The sequence below is a fragment of the Dipteris shenzhenensis genome, chromosome 21 (genome assembly GCF_047967505.1).
Source record: "Dipteris shenzhenensis isolate YYH24624 ecotype China chromosome 21, Dip_SZ_1.0, whole genome shotgun sequence".
In the NCBI taxonomy this organism is placed as follows: domain Eukaryota; kingdom Viridiplantae; phylum Streptophyta; class Polypodiopsida; order Gleicheniales; family Dipteridaceae; genus Dipteris; species Dipteris shenzhenensis.
This window is the reverse complement of record NC_141616.1, coordinates 13288764-13301357: the sequence shown is the minus strand read 5'-3', so window position 1 is coordinate 13301357 and position 12594 is coordinate 13288764. Positions and strand designations below refer to the sequence as shown.

The window sequence follows — 12594 nt, the reverse complement described above, 5'->3', positions numbered from 1 at the left end:
TCTCATAGACCCATCGGTCTTCCAAAGACTTTAATAAACTCTCTCTCTCTCTCTCTCTCTCTCTCTCTCTCTCTCTCTCTCTCTCCCCCCTCCCCTCAGTCTCCCCTCCGCTCAGCCTCCCCGCTCCGTCTCCCCTCCACTCAACCTCTCCACCTCAGCCCCCCCTCACCTGCTCAGCCTCTCCACCTCTCTCTCCCGTAGTAGCCCGTCTGCACATCCTGTCATAGCCTTATGTCTGCACATCCCATCGTAGCCTTCCGTCGTCGCCATTTTTGCATTCTGCATTGGTGTGGATGCTCGTTTTGTAGCTCCACCCTCACAGCTCATTTGTACCAGGATTTTCACATTCTCATAGACCCATCGATCCTCCGAAGACTTTAATAAACTTTCTTTCTTTCTTTCTTTCTTTCTTTCTCTCAACAAAGAGATCAGAGAGATCAGCTCCTACACACAGACACACAGGCAGCGAGCACTCGGACAGGCTGGTTTGAGGACACAGCATTCCACTCTTGATCATATCTTCACTCTACGAGTAGTCATTGAGGAGGCAAGATCAAGACGCCAAAAATTCTACGCATACCTTGTAGACTTTTAAAAGGGCCTTTGACACACTCCCACGATCTCGCATGATCAAATGACTATAGGAGATGCATATTCCAGATGTCATGATTTGCAAGGTGATGAGTTTGTATGAGTCAATCAAAGGTAGAGTACGTGCCTGTGGAGGCCTGTCAGGCTGGGTCAAGAGCACGACAGGGATGAAGTAGGTTGGTGAGTCAGTCTGAGGGAGAGTACGTGCCCCTGGAGACCTGTCGGGCTAGGTCAAGAGCACAATAGGGGTGACACGCCTATTTCGAGAATGACCCCCAGTTGACCATTTTGATCATGACATTCATTGACTACCTGGGAGGTGAGGGATCACAGCAGGCCGATCTGATGACACAGATACTATTGTGTGCAGATTCCAAATGTCATGATTTGCGGGGTGATGAGTATGTATGAGTCAAACTGAGGGAGAGTAAGTGCCCCCGGAGGCCTATCAGGCTAGGTCGAGAGCACAATAGGGGTGAAGCAAGGATGCCCCTAGCCCCCCTCTCACCGACACTATGTGGGCTATATATTAATGAGATCATGACATTCATTGACTGCCAGAGAGGTGAAGGATTGTGGCTGGCCAATTTGATGATACAGATACTATTGTAATGCAGATGACATAGTCCTTCTATCCTCCTCAGTAGCAAGGCTTATAGAAACACCTAGATGCCCTAGAGGTGTTTTGTAGAGAGAGACTTCATAGTTAACCTTGGTAAGACCAAGGTTATGATTAGTAAGACCTCATGGCAAGTGCTTCATTGACAAAGCTTCACCTAGCGAGGAGAGCCAATGGAGATCGTGCAGTCCTACACCTACTTAGGGGCAGTCTTTGTGGGGCCAGACTTCACAATGACCTATGCATCCAAAACACAACTTATACGAGGGCAGGGAGCTCTAGCTCGACTGGAGCGGCAGTGTTTTCAAGCACATTTTCAAGACCCACCGGCAACGGGATGGCTATTCGACACGTTGGTGAGGCCGACAACCATGTACGCAACACTCTTCTCGGGGGGTATGATTGAGTGGTGACATTTTAAGAGGCTACAATTGACTATGGGATCCAAGATGATACGGAGCAAGCATTCAGTCCCCCACCAGATCATACAAGCAGAGCTTGCCATGACACCACTCAAGATTGATGCCATCTTCCAGACGATTACTTATCTTCACACGGTCTAGGCCTGACCTAGAGGAAGGCTACCGAGGGTGGCACTGTAGTTGAGAGTGGGACCTTCAATGATTTGAAAGATAGGGCCTTCAATGGATTGTCTGTCCCCCTTTCAGTACAGCTTGGATGCTCATGATCCCTTGGTCCCACGGAATGAGATCGACCATATCATACGGTTGAACCTACTCCGGCTCTATACGTCACCGACTTTAGGGCGACCAAGAGTTCCCTACCAAGACCTTGTTCTACTGCAACCATTTCCTGAGAGTGTTAGAGGATGAAGTGATCATCAGACCCCAGTATCTGGAGGACAAGCAGTCTCGCATGCCCTGAGGATTGCCATCGAACAAATGCAGGTCTCATATTATCAGCTGAGGATCGAGACATGGAAAGCCACAGGTACACCTAGGCAGCAACAGATTTGCAGAATATGCAGTCTAGGAAAGATAGAGACAAAGGAGCATTTCCTATGTACCTGTCCAGTTTACTATGAGATCCGAGGACATTATCACTGCCTCTTCCAAGAGGGACATGGTTTTGGGCCTCTCTCCTGGCTAATTCATTTTCTAAACTAGGTCTGCGTTGGACTCTATCGGATGGAGATAAAACGACATAGAGATATCCTTTTGCGTCAGATCAGAGAGCAAGAGAGGGTAATGCCAAAGGACACTGTTAGAAATTAACCCAACAGAGGGTACACGCAGCGGAAGACTTATAGTAATGCCCAGGAGCTCACACAGTGTGCGGTGTGGGTGTGGAATCACAGACTTCTTTACTTATGTGCATACAATAGGTGTGCAGACTCATCAATAGACAACGAACCAACCAGATAGAGAAACCACCAAAAAATATATATTTCCGTCCACAACTATGGACACAATACAAAAGAGACAAATCCAGAGTCCCACCAATGGTGTGGTCCTCTGATCTTACCACAAAGTCCTTCTCCTATCTGCTGGCTATCTCTAGACTCGAGTCCGCGTGCTCCACCTCGAGCGTCTGTAGACTTTCCGTCTAGTGTGTTCTTCTCCACCTTACTGCCTGTGAATCAGCCTAGGTGGGCAGCCCCTGCCAAGCTTTGTCTGCAGCGCACAGGTCCCTGTTCCACTGCTCCAACCTGCTTGTGAATGGCTGCTCCAGTAGATGATGATCTCAGCAACCTTCTGCCCTAGAAGACAGTCTAGGCTCAGCCCCAAGTGAGCTCAGTCTGCAGCAACTCTGGCCCTGCTTTGCCTCCTAAAGCCCAAAGATCAGGCTTCTGCTGCTCCTCTGTCTGCTGACTTGCTGGATGTGAAATGAGGCTCAGGGCCTCTCCTTTTGTAGGCCCCAAGGGGGCTGGTGAAAAACCAACCAGCCTGTTACAGACTGGCCGACCAGACTGGCCGACCAGTCTGTGGCTGGTCCAGCCCTAAAAGGGCACACCCCCCAGGGCTTTTGGCCCAAACTTCCAGGGTCCTTTGGCCCTCCTTTCAAGGCAAGTAACCAGCCTATAAAAGGCCTGCCTCCTGCCCACTGACAGCCACTTTTCCTGCTGCATATCTGGGCCTGCACTCCCTGCCATATCTGTGCCTCTGCCAGGCTCTCTTCCCAGCCACGTGTGCAGCGCCGTACACTGCTGATGTCATCACGCCCTGCCAGGTCAGATCTAGGGCTTGTTGTCCCCGCCTTCTGCTCCTTCCACAGGTTCCGTCCTTTGCAGCCTTCTTCTCTTGTGAGGTGCTGCCCATGTGGCAGCCCCCTCTCTCTTTCTTTTCTGGGCATCTTCTGCCCTAGGTCTCCCTCCCCCACGCTCTCCTCATTTGGGGGCTTACAGATGGGGAGGTGACCTTTCCAACAGACACAAGGGTAGATCAAGCTTAATGACACGTCACAAATTTATACGCATTCGAGTCTGCTCGGGCATGTTGGGGTAGAGGAGGAGATCGACATAAGGATAGTAAGGATCAGTGGGGTGAGATGACGATGAGAGGGGATTTAGCCAGAGATGCAAATGCAAGACACCATGCAACGATAAACTAAAGCATGCACGATGTAGGTCAAGCCCATCACAGCTTTACTCAGTGGAGACCGTCCAGAGGCGTCCCTATCAAAATACCCCACGGAATACAAAGGGCACAAAGACCATGCCCCTCCCCACAGCATGAGACCAAACAAACACAGATACGAGACATTTTTGCAGCTCATAGGAGAGCCACCATGGCTCCTAGCTATGTCTTCTAACTCAATTTGAGATTGAGCCTAGCTATTAGATCCTAGTTTTGGACTTTTGAGTTTGTGTTTGTACTTTGGAGCTTAGTTTAGTACAATACTTAGCAAAGGGTCTTAGTGAACCCTTTCCCTCAGCCCATAGTGGCTTGTATGAGCATGTGTCATTCTGATATTGTACTTTGTCTTATAGGCCAGCGAGGCCACCCAAAGATGGAAATACATCTCTCTCTCTCTCTCTCTCTCTCTCTCTCTCTCTCTCTCTCTCTCCACACGCTTGGAATGCACATGCAAAGTACAAAAGACAAAGAGATGGAAGGTGGAGAAACTACTAGTTTTTCCAGCAAAGGATATGCTAGTTGTGGATATTGAGTCATATCTTATGGATGTGCTTAAGCTAAAATGTGAAGACGATGCAAAGAATGGCAAACTAAAGTACTATTGGACTCGCATCAATCCAACTATTGGGAAACATATGAACTGACACCAGGGTGCACCCAAGCTTCACAAGAAGCTATGTCTGTGCCAACCAGGTCCTAAATGTGTGTAACTGTAAGAGATCCTCCCGGATGATCAGGTTGAGCTTGTTGCCCCGAAATAGGACAAGTGGAGCGTCAATGCTGTACTGGAAGGATGGCAGCCTGTCTATATGGAAACCCAATCTCTCAAACCATCTGCATGTGCGCGTGTACCAACATCTCTAATCAACCTGAGCTGCTAATGCCATAGAAGATGCTAATGCTCGCCCTATAGTACAAGAGACTGTGAAAGAAAGAAAGAAAGAAATTTTATTAGAGTCTTCGGAAGACCGATGGGTCTATGAGACTGAAAGAAAACCTGATACAAATAACAGTAAGGGTGGAGCTACTAAAACGAGCATCATCACCCGTGCCGAATCCTAAGTCTATAACAGTAAGGGTGGAGCTACTAAAACGAGCATCATCACCCGTGCCGAATCCTAAGTCTAATCATACATAATCAAATACATCTTGATGTGACAATGAAAAGAAAAAAGACTGGAGCGGAGCGGAATCCTCCGTATGTCGTGTCACCCTGGCTAGTGCATAGCCAATGAGAAATCTGATACAAGCTGAAAGGGTGGAGATACTAAAACGAGCATCATCACCCATGCTAAGTACTACATAGTCATAACATCATCATCATCATAATATAAAATCAGATCCAATGCTAAGTTTGGACCGATACAACAAATACTAGAGGCCCAAGAGTGGAGGTCATGATGGACCTGGTGGCGGGCTGTCTCAGTATGAGGTCAGAGATAGAACGCTGGCGGCTATCTGTGGATGCGGTCTGAGGTGGCCTCTTGGCGATGGCTCTTGGATGCGGTTCAACGTGGCCTCTTGGGTAATCAATGTCGGCATAGGCTAGACATGTGAATGTGAAGTGTTCCTCATCTTCAATGTCATGACCTTCACATAATGTGCATACTTAAATCTTTTCTTTCTAGACCACTTCATGCTCTGGTTTCAATGGCCAAATCATGGAAGCGAGTGCGATCCAAACTCCTCTCATACCCAGATTGGGGATGCCTGGCAACTTTCATCCACGAGGCGGTCCGACATAGAGAGCGTCTCATCAGATCACGGAGACGAGCAGGGGGGCTTGTCTGGCCCATCCCAAGTATGATCACAGAGTTCTTCCAGTTAGAGCATGTTGCTCCCCCGGCCACAGATAGCAAGAGAGACAGAGACCCCGAGACCAAGATGCAGCACACTAGACAGAGGACAAACGCACAGATCACACTCACCTACATTTCTTCTATTTTCAGACCTGGGGTATGGCTGACCGGGGTTACTATGGCGCTCGTCAGGCATCGGGTAGCTACCAAAAGGGCACGACGGACTACTCATCCAAATAGTAGACAGCAATCTATCACGAGCTTCTTACCTACACTGGCTAGTCAATTATTGAGTGTATCTTGACATTTTCTTATGCACTATATCGTATTGTATTGGATCAATCTCCCGTGGGGATGATGATGCTAGGGATGGATGTATTCGACTATGGTGACATGTGATATCATTAACTATGTCTAGACTGACTTGTTTTTCAGTTTGTTCCTGATACTGGATAGATTGATCTGGTCCACTATGCAATTGCAGTTGACTATTTCTACTCGTGATTATGATTTTGTTAGCATAGATTAGTACTTAGCAAGGGTCCTAACGTGCCCTTCGCTCCAGCCCACTGAGGCATGTATGAGTTCGCTTTTTTGTGCACTTTGTCCCATAGGCCCGCGAGGCCTCCCGTGGACGTTAATCTCTCTCTCTCTCTCTCTCTCTCTCTCTCTCTCTCTCTCTCCCCAAATGACATCATGGGAGATTTTACAGAAATAGAGATGCTTGAGTATGTTCAACAACTCTACATGCATCCCAAGGCTCGGCCCATGGCGAGCATGTCTCTCAGTGGTAATACTCAAGGTATTTTCTCATTGGAAGATGTGCAAGATGGCCTAAAGAAAATGGCAAATGGGAAGGCAGCAGACACTATACACCTCACAGCAGAACTCATTAAGTGGTCCAATGAACACACGCAAAGGCACATAGTAATGGCACTAAACCAAGCATTCGTGTATGGTTTCCCAACCGATTGGCAAGAGAACTGGATCAAGCCAATTTACAAGGGAGGTGACCGCAATCAAGTGTCAAACTACAGAACCATTATGGTATGCTCTACTCTAGCCAAGCTATATAGTACAATAGTAGAGGCAAAGCTGAGTGCTTGGGCAGAGAAAGAAAGGAAGAGGGCAAAGGGACAAGCGGGTTTCAGGCCCAAACACTCCACTGTGGATCATCTAGTTACTCTCCGAGTGTTGATGGAGGACAGCCGCCTTAAGGGGAAGGCACCTTGTTGCTTTATTGATTTTAAGAAGGCATTCGATACGGTGCCTAGGTATGTGCTATGGGAGAGAGTGGAATGCATAGAAGTGCCTCAGGAAATAAGGTTTGCTGTCTTTAGACTTTATGAGAAAGTAAAATGTCAATTAAAATGTAAGGATGGGATGTCACAAGAATTTTATAGCAATATGGGGGTCAAACAAGGATGCCCACTCTCACCCACCTTGTTTGGTTTATGCATTGATAGACTTGAGGAACTGATGCACACAGAAGCAAGTAAAAGAGGGTTGTCCAGCCTCTACCTAGCAGATTTTGAGATTCACTTGCTTCTTTATGCGGATGATGTGGTTGTTTTCACTAATAGTGAGGGTAAGATGCAACAAATGATGGATATCCTCAGCATGTTCTGTTCGGAAAGTGGGCTGGCTGTGAATGTTTCCAAAACTAAACTCATGATAGTCAAGACTATACAGCCAAGTAATCCCCCTTCAATCTCATATATGGGTCAACTTGTTGATACAGTGCACTCATTCAAATACTTAGGCATTGAAATTCCAGCCAATAACAAATGGAGCAGCTGTGTGCAACAGAGAATTGATGCAGGATGGGGAAAGTATTATCAATTTGAAAATGACTGCAGCAATACCAACACAAGAAGGTGGCAAGTACGAAACATGATTTTTGGGGCATATGTGGTACAAACAGTGCTCTATGGGGTAGAGGTGTGGGGGGGGAGTATACCATCATCAAAATGGAATGATGTAGAAAAAATGCAGAAATCTTTCATTAGAAGACACCTTGGCATCAAGGCTACCACACCCTACTCTCTCCTACTCCTAGAGACAGGATGCAACCCATAGAGTTGCATGCCTTGAAGAGAGTACTCAGATACATCACAAAGGTCAAGCACATGAATAATGAAAGGCTACCAAAGAGGGCATGGGTAGAAAGTCAAAAGTCCCAAAAGATGAATAAGGGTAAGATTTTGGCATGTGGATGGGCACTAGATTTAAAAAAATGGTTCCAAGAATGGGAGGTAGAGAGGTACTTGGACTACTCTCCAGAGGAGGTAGATGAGGATGCCTTTCATCATGACCTGCTGAATGCACTACACAGGAAATGGCAAACAGCTGAAAACAGAGATAAGTTTGAGTACTACCGTACATTTATCAACCCCGAATATTGGGCTACTTATACAGGAAGAGAAACAGCCACGCAGAAGTACATTTGCACACCTATGGCAATACATAAGTGAAGAGCTTTGGCCTCACTTCGAACCCGATCACACCAGCTGCAGATTGAAATAGGAGGATGGAAAGATATGCCAAAAGAGAGCAGAATATGCCAATTATGTGACCAGGGAATGGCAGAAACTGAAGAACACATGGTAATGATATGCCCTTACTATACTCACATCCGAAAAGCATTTAGCTCTCTTCTCAAGGGACATAACAGACTGGCTGATATGCTACATAGCGGGTCACCCCCAGCTTTAGGAACGTTTGTCTATAAGCTTTTCAAGCACAGGAACTCACCTAAGACATAAAGGTAGTTTCTCTTAATACCCTCCCCTCCAAGGGAGGAGTCTTTGTGTATGAGGATTTTGTATTGCTCAGGTCCCATAGGCCGATTTTTGGTCTTCAGAGGACGATAATATATTCTTCTTCTTCTTCTTCTTCTTCTCCCCACACACACACACACACACACACACACACACACCAGCTCCCCCCAAATGATCACCACAGTGCTGCCAGCTCCCACCCACTCCATGAGCTCAAAGAGTAATCTCTCTTTATGTATCGATATTGTTATGATCAAGGATTTTTCCTTGTTTCATCATGGGTGTTGATGCTTGCTTACAGGCTCCACCCCTCATCTCATTGTATCATGTTCTTTTAGTCTCATAGACCCTTTGGTCTTCTGAAGACTTTGGTTAGAGGGAGAGTACACGCCCATGGAGGCCTGTGAAACTAGATCAAGAGCACAATAGGAGTGAAGCAGGGATGCCCCCTCTCACCGACACGACTTTCATTAACCGCCTAGGAGGTGAGGGATCGCTGCTAGCTGATTTAATGATAAGGATACTAGTGTAGTGCTTTGCTTTCACTATACGACTAGCCAAGAGTGGGGTCTGTATGGCATGATACGCATGCATATTCAGATGGTTTGACAGCCATGGTGTTTAGATGGACCGTCTTCCCCCTTTTAGTACAGCCTGGATGCCCTAACCTTATCTAGGATACCACACAAAAGGATGGCACAAGGAGGGGATGAATTGGATGGAATCATGGCATATGTCAGCTGCTGATAGACCAGAAGATGCACGTGAAAGTAAGGAGATAGTGACACAGAAAATGCTACAGAAACAATGGCAAATCCCAGGGACAAAAAATACAGTTCTACAAATCACTGCGTTGACCATCTCAGCTTAGCAATGCATGCAGTTATTTACCTGAAGCACTTCGTGGGGTGGTGGGAATGGTCTCTATTTTGTTCTGACACCCAGGCAAAATCCAAGCAAGGAAATTAACTCAATGGACAGCTCTATGGGATGTAGAAATACCTCGAGGAAGACATCAATATTTAAAAGGCATCTAATCTGCAAAATCGGAACCAGTTCACATGATCTAGAGGTAGAGAGGGGCAGGTGGGCAAGTCCCGAAATCCCCAGATTAGAAAGAATCTGCAAAATCTGCCCCACAGGGGAGGTAGAAAATGATCAGGATGTACTCCTAAATTGTAGAGCCTACACACACATCAGAGAAGGTTATGGGGACAGCAGAAATAACTTGAAAAATCTGCTGGAGCAGCCAGCCAAAAAACTAGGGAGCTACTTAAAAGAAGTTTTGGACCACCATCACAAGGTACTAGGGCTAGCACACAAGCTAGCTCAACAAGTACTCACTCCATAGCAAGTTTTGTGATATTTACTTTCCCTCGATGTAAGGGATCAATATTAGTTAATAGTGATCGTCTCTCTCTCTCTCTCTCTCTCTCTCTCTCTCTCTCTCTCTCTCTCTCTCTGCGCGCGCACTTGTGTGTGCGCATGTGCATGTGAACTCAAGCCCCTTTGCTTCTATGTGGCCAAACAGCCATGCAAGTGCAATCATAATAACAATAATGCACACTTAGTCCTAGCTTTTTGCCTACACAAATAAGTCACAAGGTAGACTATTTCCTTTTTCACAAATGTCACTCAAACAAAAAATTCAAAAGAGAGAGGGGGACAATCCAATTTGGAGCACCTTGCCACGGCCCTCGATAAGAGTCACACCAGCCTTTGCAAGGATATTCTTGTAAACCCCCACCAGACGTTGCAATTCCGCATTTTTTTTAGTGATCAACGTAGTCCAATCATGCTTGGGCTCGCTCTCAAAATACCATCCAAATCCTTTACTTTCTTCAAAGTCATGTGAGTATTTTGAGCCATAAACTAAGAGCTTTTTGGGTACACATCCTCGAAGCACACACCTTTTACCAAGTCACAAGAGATGATAGATAGGTTAGATAAAAGTGACTATCTTTTGACTCAACTTACTTGGAAGATAAACCTCAATCATCCAAAAAGAACAAAACGAAAACAAAGTGGCCAGCATTGCAACCATATAACTAACTCAACTCTTTGAATTAGATACCAAACATGCACAATGTGTACATTACAACCCATTGAACTACTAGCACATGCCATCACTGTCGCATGACATGCAAAGCATCATACACCAATGGTTGCAATAAGTCTAGCATTGTCCACTAGCGAGCCCCCATATGCGGAGAGGGCAGAGCTTGTCACAAGCTAGGACATTGTTGGATGTCACACCATAGCTTTATGGGCAGAGCTTGTCACAAGCTAGGACATTGTTGGATGTCACACCATAGCTTTATGTTGAAATAAAGGCTAGCAATAGAGAGACTGTCATGGATCTCTACAGCCTCAAGTATGTTCAATACAAAACAGGTCAACAGATTTATCAGAGAATCACGGAAAAGGAAGTGTACAAAGCTCCCCATACAATCTTCAGGGAACCATGTACGTAGCTTTCTATGTTTCCTGGATAAAGCAATACGTGGGACCCCCTTTACCCATACCAAAGCTGGAGTAGCCCAAGACAGTCAATCACGCCCAGATAGTTGAGCCACAGCAGATCTGGTAGGGTAGGTTCAAGAAAAATACAGCACATTTTATGCCGTCGGGTTGAAGCACCTGTTCTCGCACAGGCACCATGGATTGATGAAAACTATTTCACACAAACTACGAGCACTTCCTAACAAGGCCTTCAACCTTCTTTATCTTGTTACAGATTCAGCAAAACGAGATGTCACAAACCTCAACATCCATGGCCCTCTAGGATTACCTAGTGCAGCCACAAGAAGCTGCAGCAAAGCAGTCCACTAACAACTGCAACACGGATAATCCACAAGGGACTGCAAGGACAGCAGCCCCCCCCCCCCCCTTCATAGAGTATTTCTATAAACTCTGCCAATAGACAAAGTGAGAGGACTGACTGCTCCCCTTCTAGAGATGAACACATGGACCTTTCGGTGTTGGTGGAGTGGAGGTTGACTGTTGCACGCCTAGGAGAGAGACTCTAGTAGTTAATAGTTTCGTTCATTTTTGCTGCAAACAGGGAGGAGGATGAGACGTGCAAAACGACAGGACGAGGATCTGTGACAAAAGTGGAAGGGAATTGCTGACAAAAATTTCTTGGCGTCATAATTTTACGATGTAGAAAACCTTTGGTGATTCATTCTTATTTTTTGTTCAATCATCGTGCAAGTTGTAGTAATAATTACTACGGCAAATTGAAAAATGATAAACGTGTCATGAAGATCTTCGTGCACGGACTTGGAGCAGTGTGTGTGTGCCGTCTGTCTTTACAGAAAGACTCGGCTTTGATGATCATATTCACTTAACAAAGCATGGAAAAATATGAGGTACACGGCTGATCCAACTGGGTTGCGATCCACGTACGTTCCACCGAGGCCACCGGTGCAGTCGGAAGAGATAGTGGAGAAGGGCATCTCAACGATGGCAACCTTGGCGCCGAAGGAGGCAGCAGCGATGCGGGCAGCGCGGACACCACCGCTACCAGCGCCGATGGTGATGAGGTCGAAGTCGAAGTGACTGGGGGAGGAGTTGGCGCCATTGTGGGGAAGGGTGGAGGAGGCAAGGGGGGAGGGAGGAGAGGAAGGGCGAGGGGGGGAGGGGAGGTGGCGAGGCATTCGGAGAAGAAGGCGGTGAAGAGGAGGGAGGAAGGTAGACGATGGAGCAAAGAATGCAGAAGTTGAGTAGCGTGGAGAGGCCATCGCCATAGCCATCGCCATAGCCATTGAGCTTTAGCCACACCCTCACCCTTTCTTCTTCTTCTCTTGCCTTTCTGGTTTTGTCCCCCTTCCCTTCCCTTCCCTTCCACTTGGCACCCCCTCCTCTTTCCTTCCCTACTCCACACATCGATCATCATGAATGGAGTAGGGACAGGCCCCGGGAACTCCTTTCCCCCTCGTCACATGGCACCCGGCCGGCCAGCCCACCAGCCATTTTACAAGCCGACCTCCCTCCTTTCACTGCCGTCACAAGCATGGGGAGTGTGCCACTTGTCATTCTGCAAATCCACGCAGTGATTTCGGGCAGTTTGCAGATTTCCATTCCTCAAAAATTTTGATCCCATGCTCAGATCCTATTACAAGCAACCCCAAGCCTTTGACAGATTTCTCACTGATTCATGATTATGATACCAATTGAAACCTCATTTCTGCAAGCATACTCTCTCT

At 46.7% G+C, this 12594-nt stretch overlaps 1 protein-coding gene across 3 annotated transcripts in view; it reads right to left on the bottom strand.

Annotated features, from left to right (window-relative positions):
- The window catches only part of GR (glutathione reductase), a 90656-nt gene extending 78434 nt beyond the window's left edge, over positions 1 to 12222 (bottom strand). Inside the window, exons 1-2 of one of the 3 annotated variants that reach the window (XM_087392239.1) lie at positions 11795 to 12222; positions 10071 to 10296 (exon numbers count right to left, since the gene is read on the bottom strand). In XM_087392239.1, coding sequence (XP_087248365.1) covers positions 10071 to 10296; positions 11795 to 12153 — 585 coding nt within the window. In that variant the 5' untranslated portion in view covers positions 12154 to 12222. The remainder of the gene's footprint in view (positions 1 to 10070; positions 10297 to 11794) is intronic. The other 2 variants (XM_087392241.1, XM_087392240.1) reach the window with 2 other exon arrangements.
- Between the last annotated feature and the right edge of the window lie 372 nt (positions 12223 to 12594).